Consider the following 17297-nt stretch of genomic DNA (forward strand, 5'->3'; position numbering starts at 1 on the left):
GTTGTCCCTTGATAACATTTGTATAATTTTGTCTTATCTTTCTAATGAATCAAACTTCACTTAATTCGGAGATCTAGAACTCAAGTTATGTCTTAAAAACCCAGCAAAGGTCAAGGTTATATTAATGCTGAAAATTTTCTATGTCATGAATCATAGGTTTATTTGGATAAATGAAGGTATGAATTATGTGTGATGAAGTCCTCTTCATTCTTTGTATCCTTTAAGATTTATTTGACAAAAATAAGACATAAGTTTGAAAAGTGTTGTTGTGGATATGTTTAAATGGATATAAATTGGAAAGGTGTGGAATTGATTTAGATAATGCATGATGAGGGTTGAAATGGATACTTTTGTGCATAAGAGTTATGTTAGCATGCTTGATTGGAGAAGCAAATTCCTCCCCTTGGTTTTCATTAAGAGGTCAAACCATCTTAGGATAATAATGCTTACTTAATTATTTTACATATTTGAAATATGTGTGACTATTTTGATAACTTTCATATGTTTATGTGCTTTGAATCTTGAATAAGGAAAATATGATTTTATATGATAAGAAATTTCTTATAATAAATTTCATTGTGACTTTACGAAAGTTTGAAAAGAAAAGGGATTTATGATAAATTTCCTATAATAAGTAATTATGTTGAAGTATATGAGTTACTTAAGTTCTAAAGTAAGCTTACATGTATGATTTCATATGATAAGAAATTGTCTATGTTAAGTAATTATGTTTAAGTATGATTCTAAAGTAAGCTTACATTATGAATTTAAGAAGACTAAAGAATAAGACAAGTTTTCTGATAAGTGATATGAAGTAAGAAGTAAAACAAGGATTTTGGGCTCTAATATACTTAGTGTGAATTTAATGCGTGATTTGATTTTTATTCTGTCTGATGAGCATGCTCGGCATTTGATGACATTCTGATAAGAAGCTATGATCATATGCTAGACACGTGGGTGTCTTCTGTTCTGTTAGGGCGGACGCGCTCTATATGTTATGAAAAGGTTGGCGACCTAAGGCCATTATGAATAAGTTATGAAAACTTATCTGCTTCTCTTTCTCCTAAGTGTATGCGAGCCCTATGGAAAATATCTGTAATACAATGAAACGAATGAGATCATATTATTTTAGTAAACCTTACTTTGGAAATTATTGATTATGTTATCAAATGAATTTTCAAAGCATGATATTTCAGTACATGGTATGAAAAATAAAGAGTATATGTATTGGTATAAGGTTCAAGTAATGAATTTATGATTTGAAAGAATTAAATTATTTATGTTATTAATTATAAGTTTATTTGAAAGAACCAAAGTATTTATGATGATAAAATGTGTTAAGTAAAGGATTTATGGTATAAAGAATTAAATTCTTTATGTTATTAATTAATAGTTTATGTGCTATTTGTTTTGCTATAAATGGAAATGTATGTTGAATTTTAATGCATTTATGATTGTAAATGATTTTATGAAATTTGTTTTTAAGTAAGTTGCCATCGCAACTTTGGTAAGTATGTGAATTATGAGCACCACTGAGTTTTATACTCAGCGCGTCGATTTTTATCACGCGTAGGTTGAAGATTGCGGTCGCTACTTGAAGATTTGAAAAGTAATATCAAAGCAGAAGTGACTAATTTGGTAGTAATCGATTGAGATTTATATAATTAAGAATTATGGCATGTATAATTTTTACATTTTCAGATATTATGTTATTTGAAATATAATTGAAGTATGTAATTATAAATTATTTTGGTGTATCTATTTGGAGATAAGAATAAGATTTATTATTTTAAGTCAGTCGATATGATTAGTTCATTAAGACTTGATAGATATAATGAATGCAATTAATTGATGGATCTAAAATACTATTGAGGATTATTCAGTTATGAAAATATAAAAGTGTTGTTATGTTATAATGATTATTTGGAGATGTTGAAAGTTTAGAGTTTAATTGGAAGTATTTTGTATTCACATGTTTGGCGGGCTCAGTTTTTAAAGGGATATTCTTACAGTATTTATGTAGGATCTTTCCCAATGTATATATATAAAAAAAGATAAGAAAATAAAATGAAATTTCTATTAAAAAAAAAAAATTACTCGCGAAACTTGTGAATACTCAATTACTTCTAATTTATAATTTTAGTTTTATGATTTATATGTTAAGTTAAGACGGTGTCTCCGGCACCGAATGTGGCATCCGCCGTCGGGTCTCTTGGGACTGGGCGGTGGGTGTTACATATACCTGCATCATCCGCATGTCAAAGCCATCAACAAACATGGTTACTAATAACTACACAATTACTTGAAAATCAGATTTCAAATATAATTTGCTTCTTTTTTTTTTATCTAATTTCAAGAGCATAATATATAACAACATCCAATTTTTAAATAGATCACTCTAACAACAACAGAATGAATTGTCAAAAAAATAAAAATAAAACCATGCATCATTTATTCATTGACAAAGTAGATCAACTGTTACGAATCTCATATCGACTAAATATCAAATTCACAAAGGGCATATAAGGGTGCTAAGTTAGCTAGTTAATCGGTTAGTACTAATCTTTTTGTGTTAAGTTGACCCAAGCCAAATTAAGCATACGTTTTCACCTCATGGAGTTCTTACCTTTTACTCAATTCACCTCTACCCTTTCAACTTCTAATATCAACATAGCAAAATAACTAAGAAAAAAATCTCACGGGGTTCTTACCTTTTACTCAATTCACCTCTACCCTTTTTAACTTCTGATATCATCATAGGAAGATAACTAAGAAAAAATTCACAAATCGGTTTCCAAATCCCTTTCAAATAAATATATAAAGGATTAGTTAAAGAGAGATAAAAAGATTCAATTTAAAAGCATTTAAATATAAAGATATACACAAAGAGATTTGCTTAAATTTCACACTATCCATGGGCTTCATAATTGCCTCACTTTTTTCTTTGTTCTCTATCTCTCTTATCTTGACAAAATTAATTTCTCTTGCATCTCTCTTCATAATCCTTCTGCCTTGCATCACAGCCGTTCACAGCTTGCCGCCATATACTCCAGCAGACATTATCCTTCTCAACTGTGGTGCGTCCTCTCTCACAACATCACCCGACGGCCGAAATTGGGCTAGCGATGCCCGATCCAAATTCGGTGCCTCTAACTCTCAGAACTCATCATTTGCTTTCAAAGCCTCCCGACAAGATACATCTGTGACCCAAGTCCCTTACATGACAGCCCGTATTTTTCTATCCAAATTCACCTACAGCTTTCCTGTCTCACTTGGCTCAAAATTTGTTCGTCTCTACTTCTATCCTGTTGCTTACTCCAATCTTGATATCTCCAAATCCTTCTTCTCCGTTGAAGCCAATGACTACACACTTCTAAGCAACTTTAGCGCTTTTCTTACGGTTTCAGCCATGCAGCCTCCAGCTGCTGCCATTGTGAAAGAGTTTGTCGTTACTATTCAGGAAAAACAGATGCTTAACGTAACTTTTAATCCATCTCTGAAATCTTTTGCCTTCATAAACGGTATTGAAATCATCTCAATGCCAGAGGGTCTTTATATACACGGAAATGATAGCCCGCTGGTAAATGTTGGCATTGACTATCCCTTCTATTTGGATAATACAACCGCTCTTGAGACTGTTTATCGGTTAAATGTTGGAGGACGGGATATTGACGGTTCAGGTGACACCGGAATGTACAGGAAATGGGTTCAAGACTCTAATTATATTTTTGGTGCTGCATTTGGAGTGGTGTCTATTTCTAAGGTTAAGATAAATTATACGAAGACTACTCCTGCTTGGGTCGCTCCTGTATTGGTGTATAGTACTATGCGTTCAATGGGACCTCAACGAAAAGTTAACATTAAATACAATCTCACTTGGATATTCCCCGTTGATACTGGATTCAACTATCTTGTTCGTCTCCACTTTTGTGAGACTCGACTAGAGGTTACCTGTGCGCGTCAACTGGTATTCTCCATATTCATCAATAATAAAACAGCGGGAGGTCAAGCAGATGTAATATACTGGAGCGGTGGTAAAGGTGTTCCAGTGTACAAAGACCACGTCATATGGATTCCAGCAGGAAGCCCTAGCAAGCAGGACTTGTGGCTCGCTTTACACCCATCTGATGAGTTTGAGTTTGCTGACGCAAACTTGAACGGCTTGGAGATATTCAAGTTGAATAATTCAAAGGGTAGTTTAGCAGGGCCAAACTCTGAACCAATACCAGTTCAGACACCACCAGTCCAGCAACCAAAATTATTAGAAAGAACAAAAAGAAAAAACGTAAAGAAAGTAACAATTTTAATTGGACCAGTATTTGGTGGTGTGTTATTTCTTGCTATTATTATTTGTTTCTTTGTTTTTAATCAGAGGAGGAGAGGAAAGAAGTACTCAATTCTTACCAAGTCCAAATCCTTTCGAGCCCCTTTTCCTCACACTTCAAGATCCACGACCAGAAAATCTTCTCTAAATCCTTTTAATCAATTCCGTCGGTTCTCAATTTTCGAAATTGAGGTAGCCACATCCAAATTCGACGACAAATCTAGTAAGTCCACCACAATTGCTTCACCATTGCCAACAGAGCGTTGCCGTAGATTTACAATTCTCGAAATCAAAGAAGCTACCAGAAATTTTGACGATCAAAACTTTATAGGTTCTGGAGGATTTGGTAATGTATATAAAGGATACATAGACAATGAATCCATCACAGTCGCTATCAAACGGCTAGATTCATCATCAAAGCAAGGGACTCGCGAATTCACGACAGAAATAGAGACGTTGTCACAAGTCCGCCATGTCAATCTTGTATCTTTGATCGGATATTGCATTGATGAAGGTGAAATGATTCTCATCTATGATTACCTTATCAACGGCACACTTGGAGAACATTTACATGAAACAAACAATGATCCTCTACCGTGGAAAAAAAGGCTTCACATATGCATAGGTGCAGCACGCGGATTGCATTATCTTCATTCCGAGTTCACGCATACCATTATCCATCGAGACGTGAAGACAACTAATATTTTGCTAGACGAAAACTGGATTGCAAAAGTTTCAGATTTCGGATTATCCAAAGCAGCTTTCAAACAGGAGGTCAGTACTACTATAGTGAAGGGAACTTGGGGTTATTTAGATCCAGAATATGCAAGATACCAAATATTAACAGAAAAATCTGATGTGTACTCATTTGGTGTAGTATTATTTGAAGTCTTGTGTGCTCTGAAGCCGCTTGATCGAAATTTGGTGGGAGAACATATGAACTTAGCCATCTGGGCTGAAAAATGCATTCAAAATGGAAACATTTATCAAATAATTGATCCTTATTTGAAGGGGAAGATAGCTCCACGGTGTTTCAAAAAATTTGTGGAGATCGCATTCAGTTGCGTTCATAGCAAAGGCATTGAACGGCCCAATATGAGAGATGTTATGGAAGAACTTGAGTTTGCACTGAAGCTGCAAGACGGATGCAGAAGCTGAGAATATGGGAATCAGTCCCTGATGGTGAAATAGTCCATCCTGATGTATCTTTTTTCCCTGCCCAATGTGTTGATATTGCCGACGGACCTCAGCCAGACTCAACTTCATCAACTGATTTTGATACAAGTAGTTCAACTACGGGATGTGTTAGGCTCAAGGATTGGCTGATATATATATATATTTTTTTGTTTTCAGCTTTTAACAATTGTTAAGTAGCAATTAATGCTCTATATATGTTTTCAAATATTTGTGGTTAGAAACATTTTCTAAGACATTTCAATTATAATACTTATTCATTAAACATTATTTTTCTTGTTTTGGGGTTAAAAGTAGAATCAAAATTATCTGTAGTTTGAAGCTTTGAGTGATTTAAAGTTCTAAAGACAGACAGGATCAGAGAGAAGGAAATGAAAGGCAGCCATGGCCCCAAGCTCTAAAAAAAAATTTCAATTTTCCTTTAAAATTAGATAAAGTTCTTGAATTTTTTTCCCAAGATGGTGTTTAAAGGAAAAGTATTTAAGGAAATAGTGTTCCCGTAACAATATTTAATCAAAACAATAATATGTGTGAAAATTTTATTACTGTATTCTTGATGCATGGGCTTAGCTTTCTCATTTGAATGACAGCCCTTTGGGACTTATCTTGAGGGATAGCTACTGGCTGTTTTTGGGTGCCTCTGTTAATCTGCAGCTTAGTTCCTGGCTTTTGGGATTTACTCGTTTTGGTCCTTTTTCAGCTGTAAGCACTCTATATTTTCACCTATTCAAAAGAAACATGACAAGGATTAAAAAATGTGGTGCATTTGGCAAAATGAGGTATCATTTAGATGCTATACTATAGGAACTATGGCCCAAAAATGTGTGCATAAAATGCCCACATCATCTACCCCCTGAAAAGCCCAACTCTCATTGATTTCGGGAAATCACATTGGAGAACCCAACACCATGGAAGGATAGATCTCAACAACCTCAAAATTACAAAGCTAATTTTATGTGTAACTATGGAGACAAGATCCTTATTTTAACTGTCATAAGAGCTATTCATCACCGAGTAAAACTAACAAGACCCTTCTGCATCAGAAGAACTAATCACGTCACGTTTAGTGATGAAACAGTTGTGGGTTCCTTCTCCAAATTGGCGCGTAAAATTTTTAGAACTGATATTTCCAATTTTTTGGGACCTTTTCTTATCATTTTTGGGTTAGAAGGTATAGAATAAAAGTAGTTAAAGAGATTTAAGAAGTTTGTCAACGGGTAATTAGATTTTTTTTTTTTAATCAGCAAAATAAAATATTTTATTAATTTGTTTTTAAATGCTGGAAAAATTTAGCAAATTCAAAATGCTAAAACCCGAACTAGAAGATTGCCCACTTACGTCCAAATGCTGTAGGTAAACACAAAAAAAAAAAAAAATTCCTTTTAAACTTTGCGTATGTGCTTAAGAGTGTTTTTATCTTTGAAATTTTATCTCTCAATTCTAACTAACGGTAAAAATTGATTTTTGGATGAAAGAAATTATTAATTTAAAGGTGTATAATACAGAAAAGAGAGAATCACCCGAAATAGTTAAACAAAAGACCAAAAAATAATTTTGCTTGGGAGATAAATTAAGTTATATTTCTTAAAAAAGGATTACACTAAAAATTCAAAAACATTTTTATTATGTAGCGCAGTCGACCCATTGAACCTCCCAGTGAATCAAAAAGTTTCAAAACATTATTGATGGGAGCACAACCACTTATAGTGTCTTCCATCCCTAAGAACAATAATGAAATAATGTATTTAGCAAAATCAGAGATCCAAGTAGTTACATAAGTCTTTTTAGAAGTAATTTTTATGCCCATATATATAAGTTATTTTTGAGAATATCTTTTATACCTCAAAATATAAGTCATTTTTTTGTGATTATTTAATTACTGCGTAATTATATATAAGTTATATAATTACTGTGTAAAAATTAAAATGATTTATATTTGTAAAACAAAGGTAGGCATATATATAATCAACGACACCACTGATTTGGTCTACCGCAGAAGACCCATGAATGCGACTTCATGAAAATTGCTTGTCCACTCCAAGTCTTTCAAGTCTATGGCATTTACTTCTGCATTATTGGTACAAGAATTGATGCATACACTCACTATTCAATTTTCTAAAATAATACTTCGTCTGTTTTATTTTATTTACTTGTTATTACTTTTTGGAATATTTCAAAATATTTAATTACAAAGTTTTTAAATTTATATATTTAAATAATTATTTTTCTTATAATAATATTTATGATTATTCATTAAATGAATTTTTATTAATATCTTAATGTGTTAAAAATAAAAAAAGATAAAATAATTTTTATTGATTAAAATGGGATGGAAAGAGTAATAATTTTTCTGTTGAATTTTCTTTTCTTCTAACCGGTCCATCTCTCCCGATAGTGAATACATGTGGCAAAAGTAACATCATGCTCTTATTTTTAGACATGACCATGGTTGCAGACAGTCCGTCCACTATAATATTTTTAGTTAATTCAACTCTCTTTTTTTCTGTATTTATTAATACATATACATACATTCATCTAAATTAATTCATAAAGTTCAAATTATTTATATTTTTTATCCTTCTTTTAAACAAATTATATATTAATCTTGGAATTAAACTTCAATACAGAATAATTACTATCTATAAAGCTAGTGATCGAGAGGACTCGAAGCTTAAGACTTTTCATTTCTCACATAAGTAAAAAACTAACCAGATCATCATTTGTTCGGTTATTTGTTTGGATTATTATTGAATTATTTATTGCTCAAAATAATATTTTATTGTCATTATTATTGTCATTAACAATTCATCATTCAATCATTATCAACAAGAAAATAAGTAGATATACGAAAGCATAGTTTAGAGTAAGTGCATGTATAACCTGATAATATACGTGGTTGGAATGATCTCTTAGGTCCTAAAGTCCTAGACTTTTCCTTATAGAAAGTGGAAGCTACATAAAAAGTTGGGATATGTAGAGCTTCAGTTTTCAGTCCCTCCGGATCACATGATCAGAAGCATCTGCAATATCTTTATGCACTGTTTGCAACTTGCAAGGTCTATTTTTCCACTACAATGACAGCCAAGAAGGCTTACAAAACAGAAGTTTTTGATATATAATTTTCCAATCTTTTTGTTGGAACATACCGAAAAACCAAAAAAGACTCAGCGAGCCAAAAATTATATATACACTAAATCACGGAAACAGTGATTTTGTGCTCTTTCCCTTTTTTACCTTTTTTTTTACTATTTAAAAAGATTATAATACCCTTATCTACCAACGTGCCCTCAACCATAGCAGTAGATATACAAATTTGACTCTGAAATTTAAATGTTTAACTTTGTGCCGCTTTTAAATTTACCGAATACCTGTCATCCCTCTAAATTTTCTATTCATTGACTAATTTTCACGCACTTAAAACTGTATCTACTTCATATTTTTTCCCGTTCAAAGCACACTTGGATATATTGATTTTGAATACTTCCAATCAGGAATTTTAACTGCACAAGCATGATAGATGATACCAAAACTTAAAAGTGCTACAAGGTTAAGCGCCTAAAGTTTTATAGCAAATTTATGCATTATGTCATTAATAAATATTAGTTATTTTTTTAAATATGTAAATAAATGTTACTATTTTTTTCCTTTCTTTTTCCCTTTCTTTCTACTTCTTGAATTTAATTCAAAATAATTTTTAATAATGATTTCTTCAAAATAAAATTCAAATCCCTTCAAAAATTCAAATTTTAGTGAAAATATTTTTGCTAATTTATATTAAGAGTTTTTTTTTCTATATTGTCAGGATTTAACTAGTGCGAATATAAGAATTGGAGATATATATATATATATATATATATTTGCAAAAAATATATTTTTTATTTTATTTATGTCTCAAATATTTAGTCCCCATAGCCTCCAATAATACAATTCCTTTAATCAAATGAGACAAAAAATTAAAAGAGGTAAAAGAAATATAAGTATGATGAAGTCTATGATGAGTGGCCAAAAGATGTGCAACTTGATTTCCTTCACGATATATGTGGTGAATGGAAGAAGAGTGATGAAGCAACAAGTCAGGAACACGCAGCAAAACCAAAGGACCTGCTCTAATCCATTGTGCCCGATTAACATGAGTAACTATATCCAGACAATCCATTTTCATCTGGATGGGATAAAAACCTTTATCAATACTCCAAGAAAGCCCCCAAATCAAAGCCTTAAGTTCTGCGTCATAAGCTGTCCCGGCATCAATCGGAAAACAAGCGGCAGCAACAAAATTATCCTGGCTGTTTCGGAGGATAGCACCCCCCGCTGCTGAAAATTTGTTGAAAGACGCATCAATATTCAGTTTATAGCAATCTTGCCTAGGCCGAATCCAAGTAATAATCATTGGTTTTAATTTTTGTTGGCCAAAAGAAGTCGAAATGAAGTGGCAATCATCTTTTGCCGACCAAGTTGCTGCAAATCTCTTACCAGAATTTGCAAGGCTCCAGTTTAATAGCAACCTACTGATATCTTGTAAAAGGAGGTTTGGAAAGCAAGCTTCATTACCCCAGTGACACTTACAATACATTCTCCACACAGACCATACAATTACCTGTGGTACCAAGCGCCTAAGCTTACCCATAGCCGAATCTGGTCTGTCACAAAGCCAACAAAAAATCAACGCTTGCCGCAGAGAATTTTGTGGCGCAAGATTATCTAGGAAAACAGAGCCGAAATAATTCCAAAGTTTAGTAATGATGGGGCAAAAATAAAAAAGGTGGTCAGCAGTTGTCTCTGACTTGAAGCAAAATGGGCACCGGGATGGACCATAAATCCCGAATAATTGAAGACGTCGCGGCAAAGGTAAAGCTCCCCTGAGGAGTTTCCATGTAAAAATGGAAAGCTTTAGCGGGAAAGATGAGTCCCAAATAGCGTTGCTTGAAAGGCAAGAAGCTTTGCTCTCTCCAACACTATTGTAGGCTGAAGCAAGAGTAAATTTGCCATTCCTTTCTCCTAGCCACACCACGTTATTATCTGCAAAATCAACAAGTGAGCAAGCAAGAGAGTGAACTTGACAAATATGTTTCCAAGTGCAAGAGTCGATAAGTTAATAGCGCATATCTCCCTGCCGATGATATTTTTGGAGCATATAGTTAGCCCACAAAGAATTCCTCTGCTTATAAGTCCACCAAATTTTGAGCGAATAGGCTTTCTGTAAAGAGTGAAGAGATCTTAACCCCAGTCCTCCTTCCTTAGTTGGGAAATACATATCATGATAACTGACCCAGTGATATTTCGAATGATCCACATCACTACCCCAGAAAAAAATAGCCATTTTACGATCCAATAAGCTCAATATTTTTTTGGGCAATGCCATGGCCCCCATTATGTGCAAAGGAATGGAATTTAGAACATGCTTGATCAATAATAAACGGCCACCCAGAGAGAGGATCTTTTTTATCCAACCTGTAAGCTTTGATTCGACTTTCTGCAAAATGCCACTGCAATACTGAGCTCTATTAATACCTTGATAGATTGGCGCACCAAGATATGTAAAAGGGGAAAGTCCTCCTTTTAATGCCCAAAGCATCTTGAATATGAGAAACCTTATCCTGAGAGACATTCTTAGAACAATAGAAAGAGCTTTTGTCGAAATTGATCAATTGCCCAGAAGCTGCCTGATATGAAATCAAAAATTTCTTGAGATTTGAAATGCTTCTGACATCCCCTTTAAGAAAAATCAACAATTCATTTGCAAAAGAAAGATGAGAAACTATAGTGCAATGTCTCGCCAGTTTATAAGGTGAAATTGTTCCTGCAGTCATTAAATGATTGAGACCCCGAGTAAAGCTTTCAGAAGCTAAAATGAACAAATACGGTGACAACGGATCTCCCTGTTTAACTCCTCTGGTCGGTTGAAAGAAACCGTAAGGAACTCCATTAACCAGCACAGAAAGCCGGGTAGAGGCAAGATTGCTCATAATAATATTGATCACATGAGTGGAGAAACCAAATCTTTTCATAACTGCTTCTAAAAACTTCCAATCCACCCTGTCAAAGGCTTTGGCCATATCCAACTTGATGGCTAGATTGTGTCCCCTCGATGCTCTGTCAATCTCATGAACCATCTCATTTGCAAGCATTATCTGAGCATGAATTGAGCGACCCCTCATGAAACCTGCTTGCTCTTTAGAAATCAAAGAGTCCGGCAAAGGAGAGACCCGATTTGCCAAGATGCGAGTACATACTTTGCTGATAAAATTTGTAAGGCATATAGGTCTATACTGATTAAAGGAAGAAGGATTTTCCACTTTAGGAATAAGAATAATCTGGGCACTGCCAAAGGCTTTCGGAATTGGCAAACCCAAGAAAAACTCCTTCACTGCACTACACACATCCCACTGTATTATCTCCCAACACTCTCTGTAGAATCTGCCATCAAAACATCAGGTCCAGGAGCACTATTCGGATCAAGCTGCCAAATAGCCTGTTTAATCTCATCATCAGTTGGAGATTTTTTCAAGGTTTTTGTTATTCTCCTCAGTAACCAAGGATGGTAAGTGATCCAGAAGAGGTTGATAAATCTGCTGAGTATCACTGCACTTGAAGAGAGAAGAAAAAAAAGTGACAGCTTCCTTACCCAAATCAGCTTGATTAGAAATCCATGTCCCTTCCTTAGTCTTGATAGTGGAAATATGATGAATTCTCCTAGCCATCTTCACATAATTATAGAAAAATTTTGTATTTGAATCACCATCAGCGAGCCATCTAATATGAGCTTTTTGCTTCCAGAAGGTCTCCTCAAGCTTAAGCTTTCTAATCAAGTCACACTGTTTCTCTTGCCAGACTTTCCTGTTATCCGGTGAAGGGGCTGTATCAAAAGTAGCTTCAGCTAATTCCACTTCCTTTTCAGCTTCCTGAATTGCATCAAAAATATTGCCAAAAGTATTTTTGTTCCATTCTCTAATTGCCTTTTTCAAAGCAATTAACTTAAGGCAAAGTCCACGCATACCCCCCCATAGAAATTCAAATTCCAGGTGGTACGAACCATAGGAAGGAATGTAGGATGAGATAGCCACATATGTTGGAATTTAAAAGCCTTTGGAAAATTGAAATCAGCCTTATTACATATAAGCAGAAGAGGAGTATGATCCGAAGTAGCTCTACTCAAATGTTTGACACTCAGATCATCAAAACGGTCTAAAAAAGCAATATTAACCAAGAACCGATCTAGCCTCTCCCACACTCTACCATTACTACGAACAACATTCCAGGTAAATTTGGAACCATGAAATGGAACATCAATAAGGCCACAATCATTAGAAGTATCAACAAAGTCTTGCATGCTAAGTAAATTAGGAGTCGAGTTACCTCTATAATCTGCTAAAGATTTAATTGCATTGAAATCACCCCCAACCACCCATGGACCAACAGTATCACGGCTCAATCTGAGAAGTCGCGACCAAAGAGTGCTCCTTTGAACACGTGAGTGATACCCATACACAGCTGACAGATTAATTGTAATCGAAAGAGAACGAATAAAAGCATAACAACTCAATATTTGAATATCATCCACAAAATTAGAAAGCTGTGGAAAACTATCTTTCCATAGTATCCATATCTTGTTATTGCCACTCGAATAAACATTGTCAAATCCAAGTTTAGAAGCATAAAAATAATTTTTACCTGCATCGACCATGGGTTCAATCACAAAAGCAGAAAAATGTGATGAGTGCGGCAAAGCCGAAGTAAGCGATTAGAAGAAGATGGAAGACCTCTAAGATTCCAGTTCAGTATATTCATTGGGCCGGATGCAGTCAGAGGAAGCTTGAGTTTTCTTTTGGCGCCGTGTAGGCTTGAGAAGCTCAATAGCTGTTTTAACTTTTCGATTGCGTTGTTTCTTCATCACTTTAATAAATCCCAAACCAGAAGATGACTCAAAATTACCATTTACATTACCAGTGAAAAGTTTTTCAGCAATCATTGAACCTGCCTTTTTGAGATCATCAACATTAACAATAAATTCTGAATCACAGCGATCACCTTCTGACAAGTATCCCAAAGAAGAAAATTTATTATTAACTTCACAAATGTCAACATCAGACGGGCAAGAGACCTTTTCAGTACCATGAGTCAAAACTAAAGGAGCACTGTCCACCAAGACGTTGTCTGTTGGCAAAATTTGAACAGCAGAATTGATCTTCGATGAAGAGGGGGAAGCAGACGTAGTAGACACCTTCTGATCATCAGAACTAATTTTAGGAGGAGGAGGGCCTGCTGTAGACACAACTACAGCATCAATTTTAGGAATAGAATTTTGATTTTGAAACTCTGTCGAAGGAGGCTGTTTCTTGGGGACACAAACTTGAGCTTGAGATGGTTCAATAACATTCTTAACAAGCTCAATAAATTGATCTGGCACATTACTGGTAGAAGCCATCCTACAGGTGGAACTGTCATGACCCAATTTATACATGATAAACAAAACTTAGGAAGATTCTCATATTCAATAGCTTGGAAAAACTGGAATTTCCATTCCCAATCCAAATACGTTAAGGCAAATCAGTTGAGATATCTAATTCAACACATACCTTAGCAACCGAAGGCCGAATTAGCGAAGCAGTAGAGGCATCTACCTTCAAAGGCCTGCCAATTAATTCAACAATAGAATATAAAGCCTCTTTGTCAAAAAATGAATGGGGAGCCCTGGAAGAGAAACCCAGATAAGAGCAATAGAGCTATCAACATCTGGTCGAAAAGAGGCAGACCATTTGGAGACTCGCATAGAGAATCCATTAAAAAACCAAGTTTGACGAAGCCAACAACGGAGAAAATCCTCCTCAAGAACAAAGTTAATCAGAATATGATTCGAATCAATTAAACCCAATGTAAAATCTCCTTTAAAACTAATCATATCAAAAGCCTTCTTCAAAGCCTGCATAGAAGGTCTTCCAAACATAAAAGCTCCAATCAAAGCATATCGGTATGGGAGAGACAGTTTCTGAATATCATCATCAGTGAAATTAACAGCAGGAAAACCCTTATATTTGCTAGGAGTTTTAGATGATAACCTCTTATTTATGTCAATGGAAGCGAATGATCTAAGATCTTCAACAGCTTTCAGACTGAAAGATTGGCCAGTGAGTGCAGATGCAAAATTTCGGCCAGCCACCCCTTGAGGGGCCACCGCCGGTGGGCTAGAAGAAGGAGCCATGATTGACAGATGCAAACAGTGAGATCGGCCACCAAATAAAATTATTATTGCTGGAGTTTACTTGATCTGTGCCGCAACCAAATCATCTGCCTTCAACCAATCTCACCGAAATGAACATTCACTGGATTGACCAAAATTGGCAGCAGCACTCACCGGTGTCGGCAGGCGGTGCTGCGTCAAGTTGTGGCGATTGGCAGTGGCAGAGAGAGTAAACAGAGGCGGCACGATGGAGGTGGAGCTCGTGGTGGTGCTGCTAGCGTTGGACCACTTGAGATCGAGTCAAGCGCTATCGAAGCCTACTGTGCTCGCTGGGATCTCGACTGATAGCAGCAGCAATAGCAGCAACTGGAGATCGAGTCAAGCGCGATCGAAGCACACTGGCGCAGTTATCTGACTTCTAAACTGAGCTTCATATATATATGCACGGTCAGGAGTGAAATTAATGGCAGTGAATCATTAGCTTAGTGCAAGTATTTTTCCCGTACCCCCTAAACCTTTATAAGCAGTCGGAAAATATGGAAATTAAATTCAAACAACATTCAAAGTACCAAATCTTTAGCGTTTTGGTTAAATTAAAATTTCATATCTATTAATTCTACCGTTCGGTAATATAGCTTTTACAATAGGTTTTAAAGACTAACAAAGCACTTTTTATAAAACGTTAAACACTCTAATACTTAGTATTTCATGGGGATTAATTAAATAATTTTGACAATTACACTCATTATTTTTTTCCTCGAATTTAGCTAATTAAACAATTAATGTCATTTTTTATCAGTTTAAATCAAATAATAATTTTTACCGAGCACTTCTAATTAAATTTCTATATAAACTACAGACTAAAAACTAATAGCTAATAGATAACCACTAATTAACCGCTAATAAAAAAATAAACAACTATTATAACAACTAACAACTACTAAAACAGTTAATATTGCCAAATTAATAAGTCCTTAATTGTATTTTTTTTTTAATGGTTTAGGCACTCAATTACTCTATCCATCAGTGTTGCAAATGTAATTTTTAAATGAATTTAAAATGAATTTGGATATGAAAAGAGTAAATTTTCATGGACCAATTTTTATCGCTACCCTCAATTGTTGATTGGTTGGCCAATGTGAATCATAATGATTTATACTCCATCTATAAATAAGTAGTTTAAGATTGTTATATGATGATTAAAAAATAATTAATTTTCTTTAATTATAACAAAGTGTTTCGTTAATTTGATTAAGTACCATTTATAAAATTATAGAAATAACTAGTAGAAGGCCTGCACTTTGCGCGACAGCGACTTTATTGTTATACATTGTATTATTAAAAGATGTTTTCCAGCAAATTACTCCATTAAATGTATTTAAATAATTATACATTTAATTAATCATGTCTAAATTTTAGTTAAAGTTTGTAATTTAAACAATTTAAATACCATATCTAGTAATTGATAATTCTATAGAGATAAAGTTTTTATAATTCAAATAATTCAATATGAATAATATATACATAAATATTATTTATAATTTTAATTATTTAACATTAAAATAGAGTCTCAAAGAAAGAATAAAGAGCATAATAAAAAGGCAAATGAATAATGATAAATACGAAGAAATAGTAATTTATTTAATACCAATACCACTATGGCTATATCACATGCACTTTCTATATAACATAAATTGAACCAAACTGAATAAGATTATTGCACTTTAGCTCTGTAATGACATTTTTCATATCTCCAAAAAAAAAAAAAAAATCAAATCCTAAATAATTAACATTTCCATCGTTTAGTAATAATGAAAGGCAACTAAATGAATATAGTATGCAGTTTGGATCTATGCCTGCATCATTCGCATGTCAAAGCCATCAACAAACGTAGTTACTAATACCTACACAATTACTTGAAAATCAGATTTCAAATATAACTTGCTCTTGCTTTTTTTTTTTTTTTTTAATCTAATTTGAAGAGCATAATATATAACATCATCCAATTCTTAAATAGATCACTCTAACAACAGCAGAATGAATTGTCAAAAAATAAATAAATAAAAATAAAACCATGCATCATTTATTCATTGACAAAGTAGATCAACATAGGAGAATAAATAAAAAAAATTAAAGAAAAACTCACAAATTTGCACCTTTGAGCCATGCTCGGGTTTACAAATCCCTTTCAAATAAATATATAAAGGATAAATAGTTAAACAGAGATAAAAAGATTGAATTTAAAAGCATTTAAATATAAAGATATACACAAAAAGATTTGCTTAAATTTATTAAATTTAGTTTTCAATAGAATCTTTTTATCAATATAGTTTTTTAAAAATATTTTATAGGCAATCAAATTAAAGTAAAAAAAAAAGGTTCAAAAACCTGTTAAAAAAAAGTAAAAAGAAATTAGTGGGAGAGTAGGATGCCAACTCAGCATTTCAAAAATATTTTTTATTCAGAAATATATATATATATATATATATATATATATATATATATATATATAGATTGTTGCATTTAAGATAAATAAGGATAAAATAAAAAAAATACTAATTATTCTTAAATATTCTCAAAATTACTTACATTTTTCAACAA

General features: G+C 33.6%; 2 protein-coding genes across 2 annotated transcripts; one reads left to right on the forward strand and one right to left on the reverse strand.

Annotated features, from left to right (window-relative positions):
- The first annotated feature begins 2887 nt into the window (after positions 1 to 2887).
- On the forward strand, positions 2888 to 5368 carry LOC149491737 (receptor-like protein kinase FERONIA). Its single transcript, XM_089717074.1, has 2 exons — positions 2888 to 5098; positions 5202 to 5368. Exons 1-2 carry the CDS (start codon positions 2915 to 2917, stop codon positions 5226 to 5228), a joined length of 2211 nt encoding a protein of 736 aa, XP_089573200.1. The 5' UTR covers positions 2888 to 2914; the 3' UTR covers positions 5229 to 5368.
- A 7875-nt stretch (positions 5369 to 13243) lies between these two features.
- On the reverse strand, positions 13244 to 14183 carry LOC105643761 (uncharacterized). Its single transcript, XM_089717073.1, has 2 exons — positions 14095 to 14183; positions 13244 to 13956 (listed from the first exon to the last, which is right to left on the reverse strand). The coding sequence occupies exon 2, from the start codon at positions 13941 to 13943 to the stop codon at positions 13281 to 13283; it is 663 nt and encodes a 220-aa protein (XP_089573199.1). The 5' UTR covers positions 13944 to 13956; positions 14095 to 14183; the 3' UTR covers positions 13244 to 13280.
- Positions 14184 to 17297: the final 3114 nt, after the last annotated feature.

Source organism: Jatropha curcas, unplaced genomic scaffold (assembly GCF_041381405.1).
Source record: "Jatropha curcas cultivar XTBG-Jc1 unplaced genomic scaffold, XTBG_Jcur_1.0 HiC_scaffold_696_pilon, whole genome shotgun sequence".
Taxonomy (NCBI): Eukaryota; Viridiplantae; Streptophyta; class Magnoliopsida; order Malpighiales; family Euphorbiaceae; genus Jatropha; species Jatropha curcas.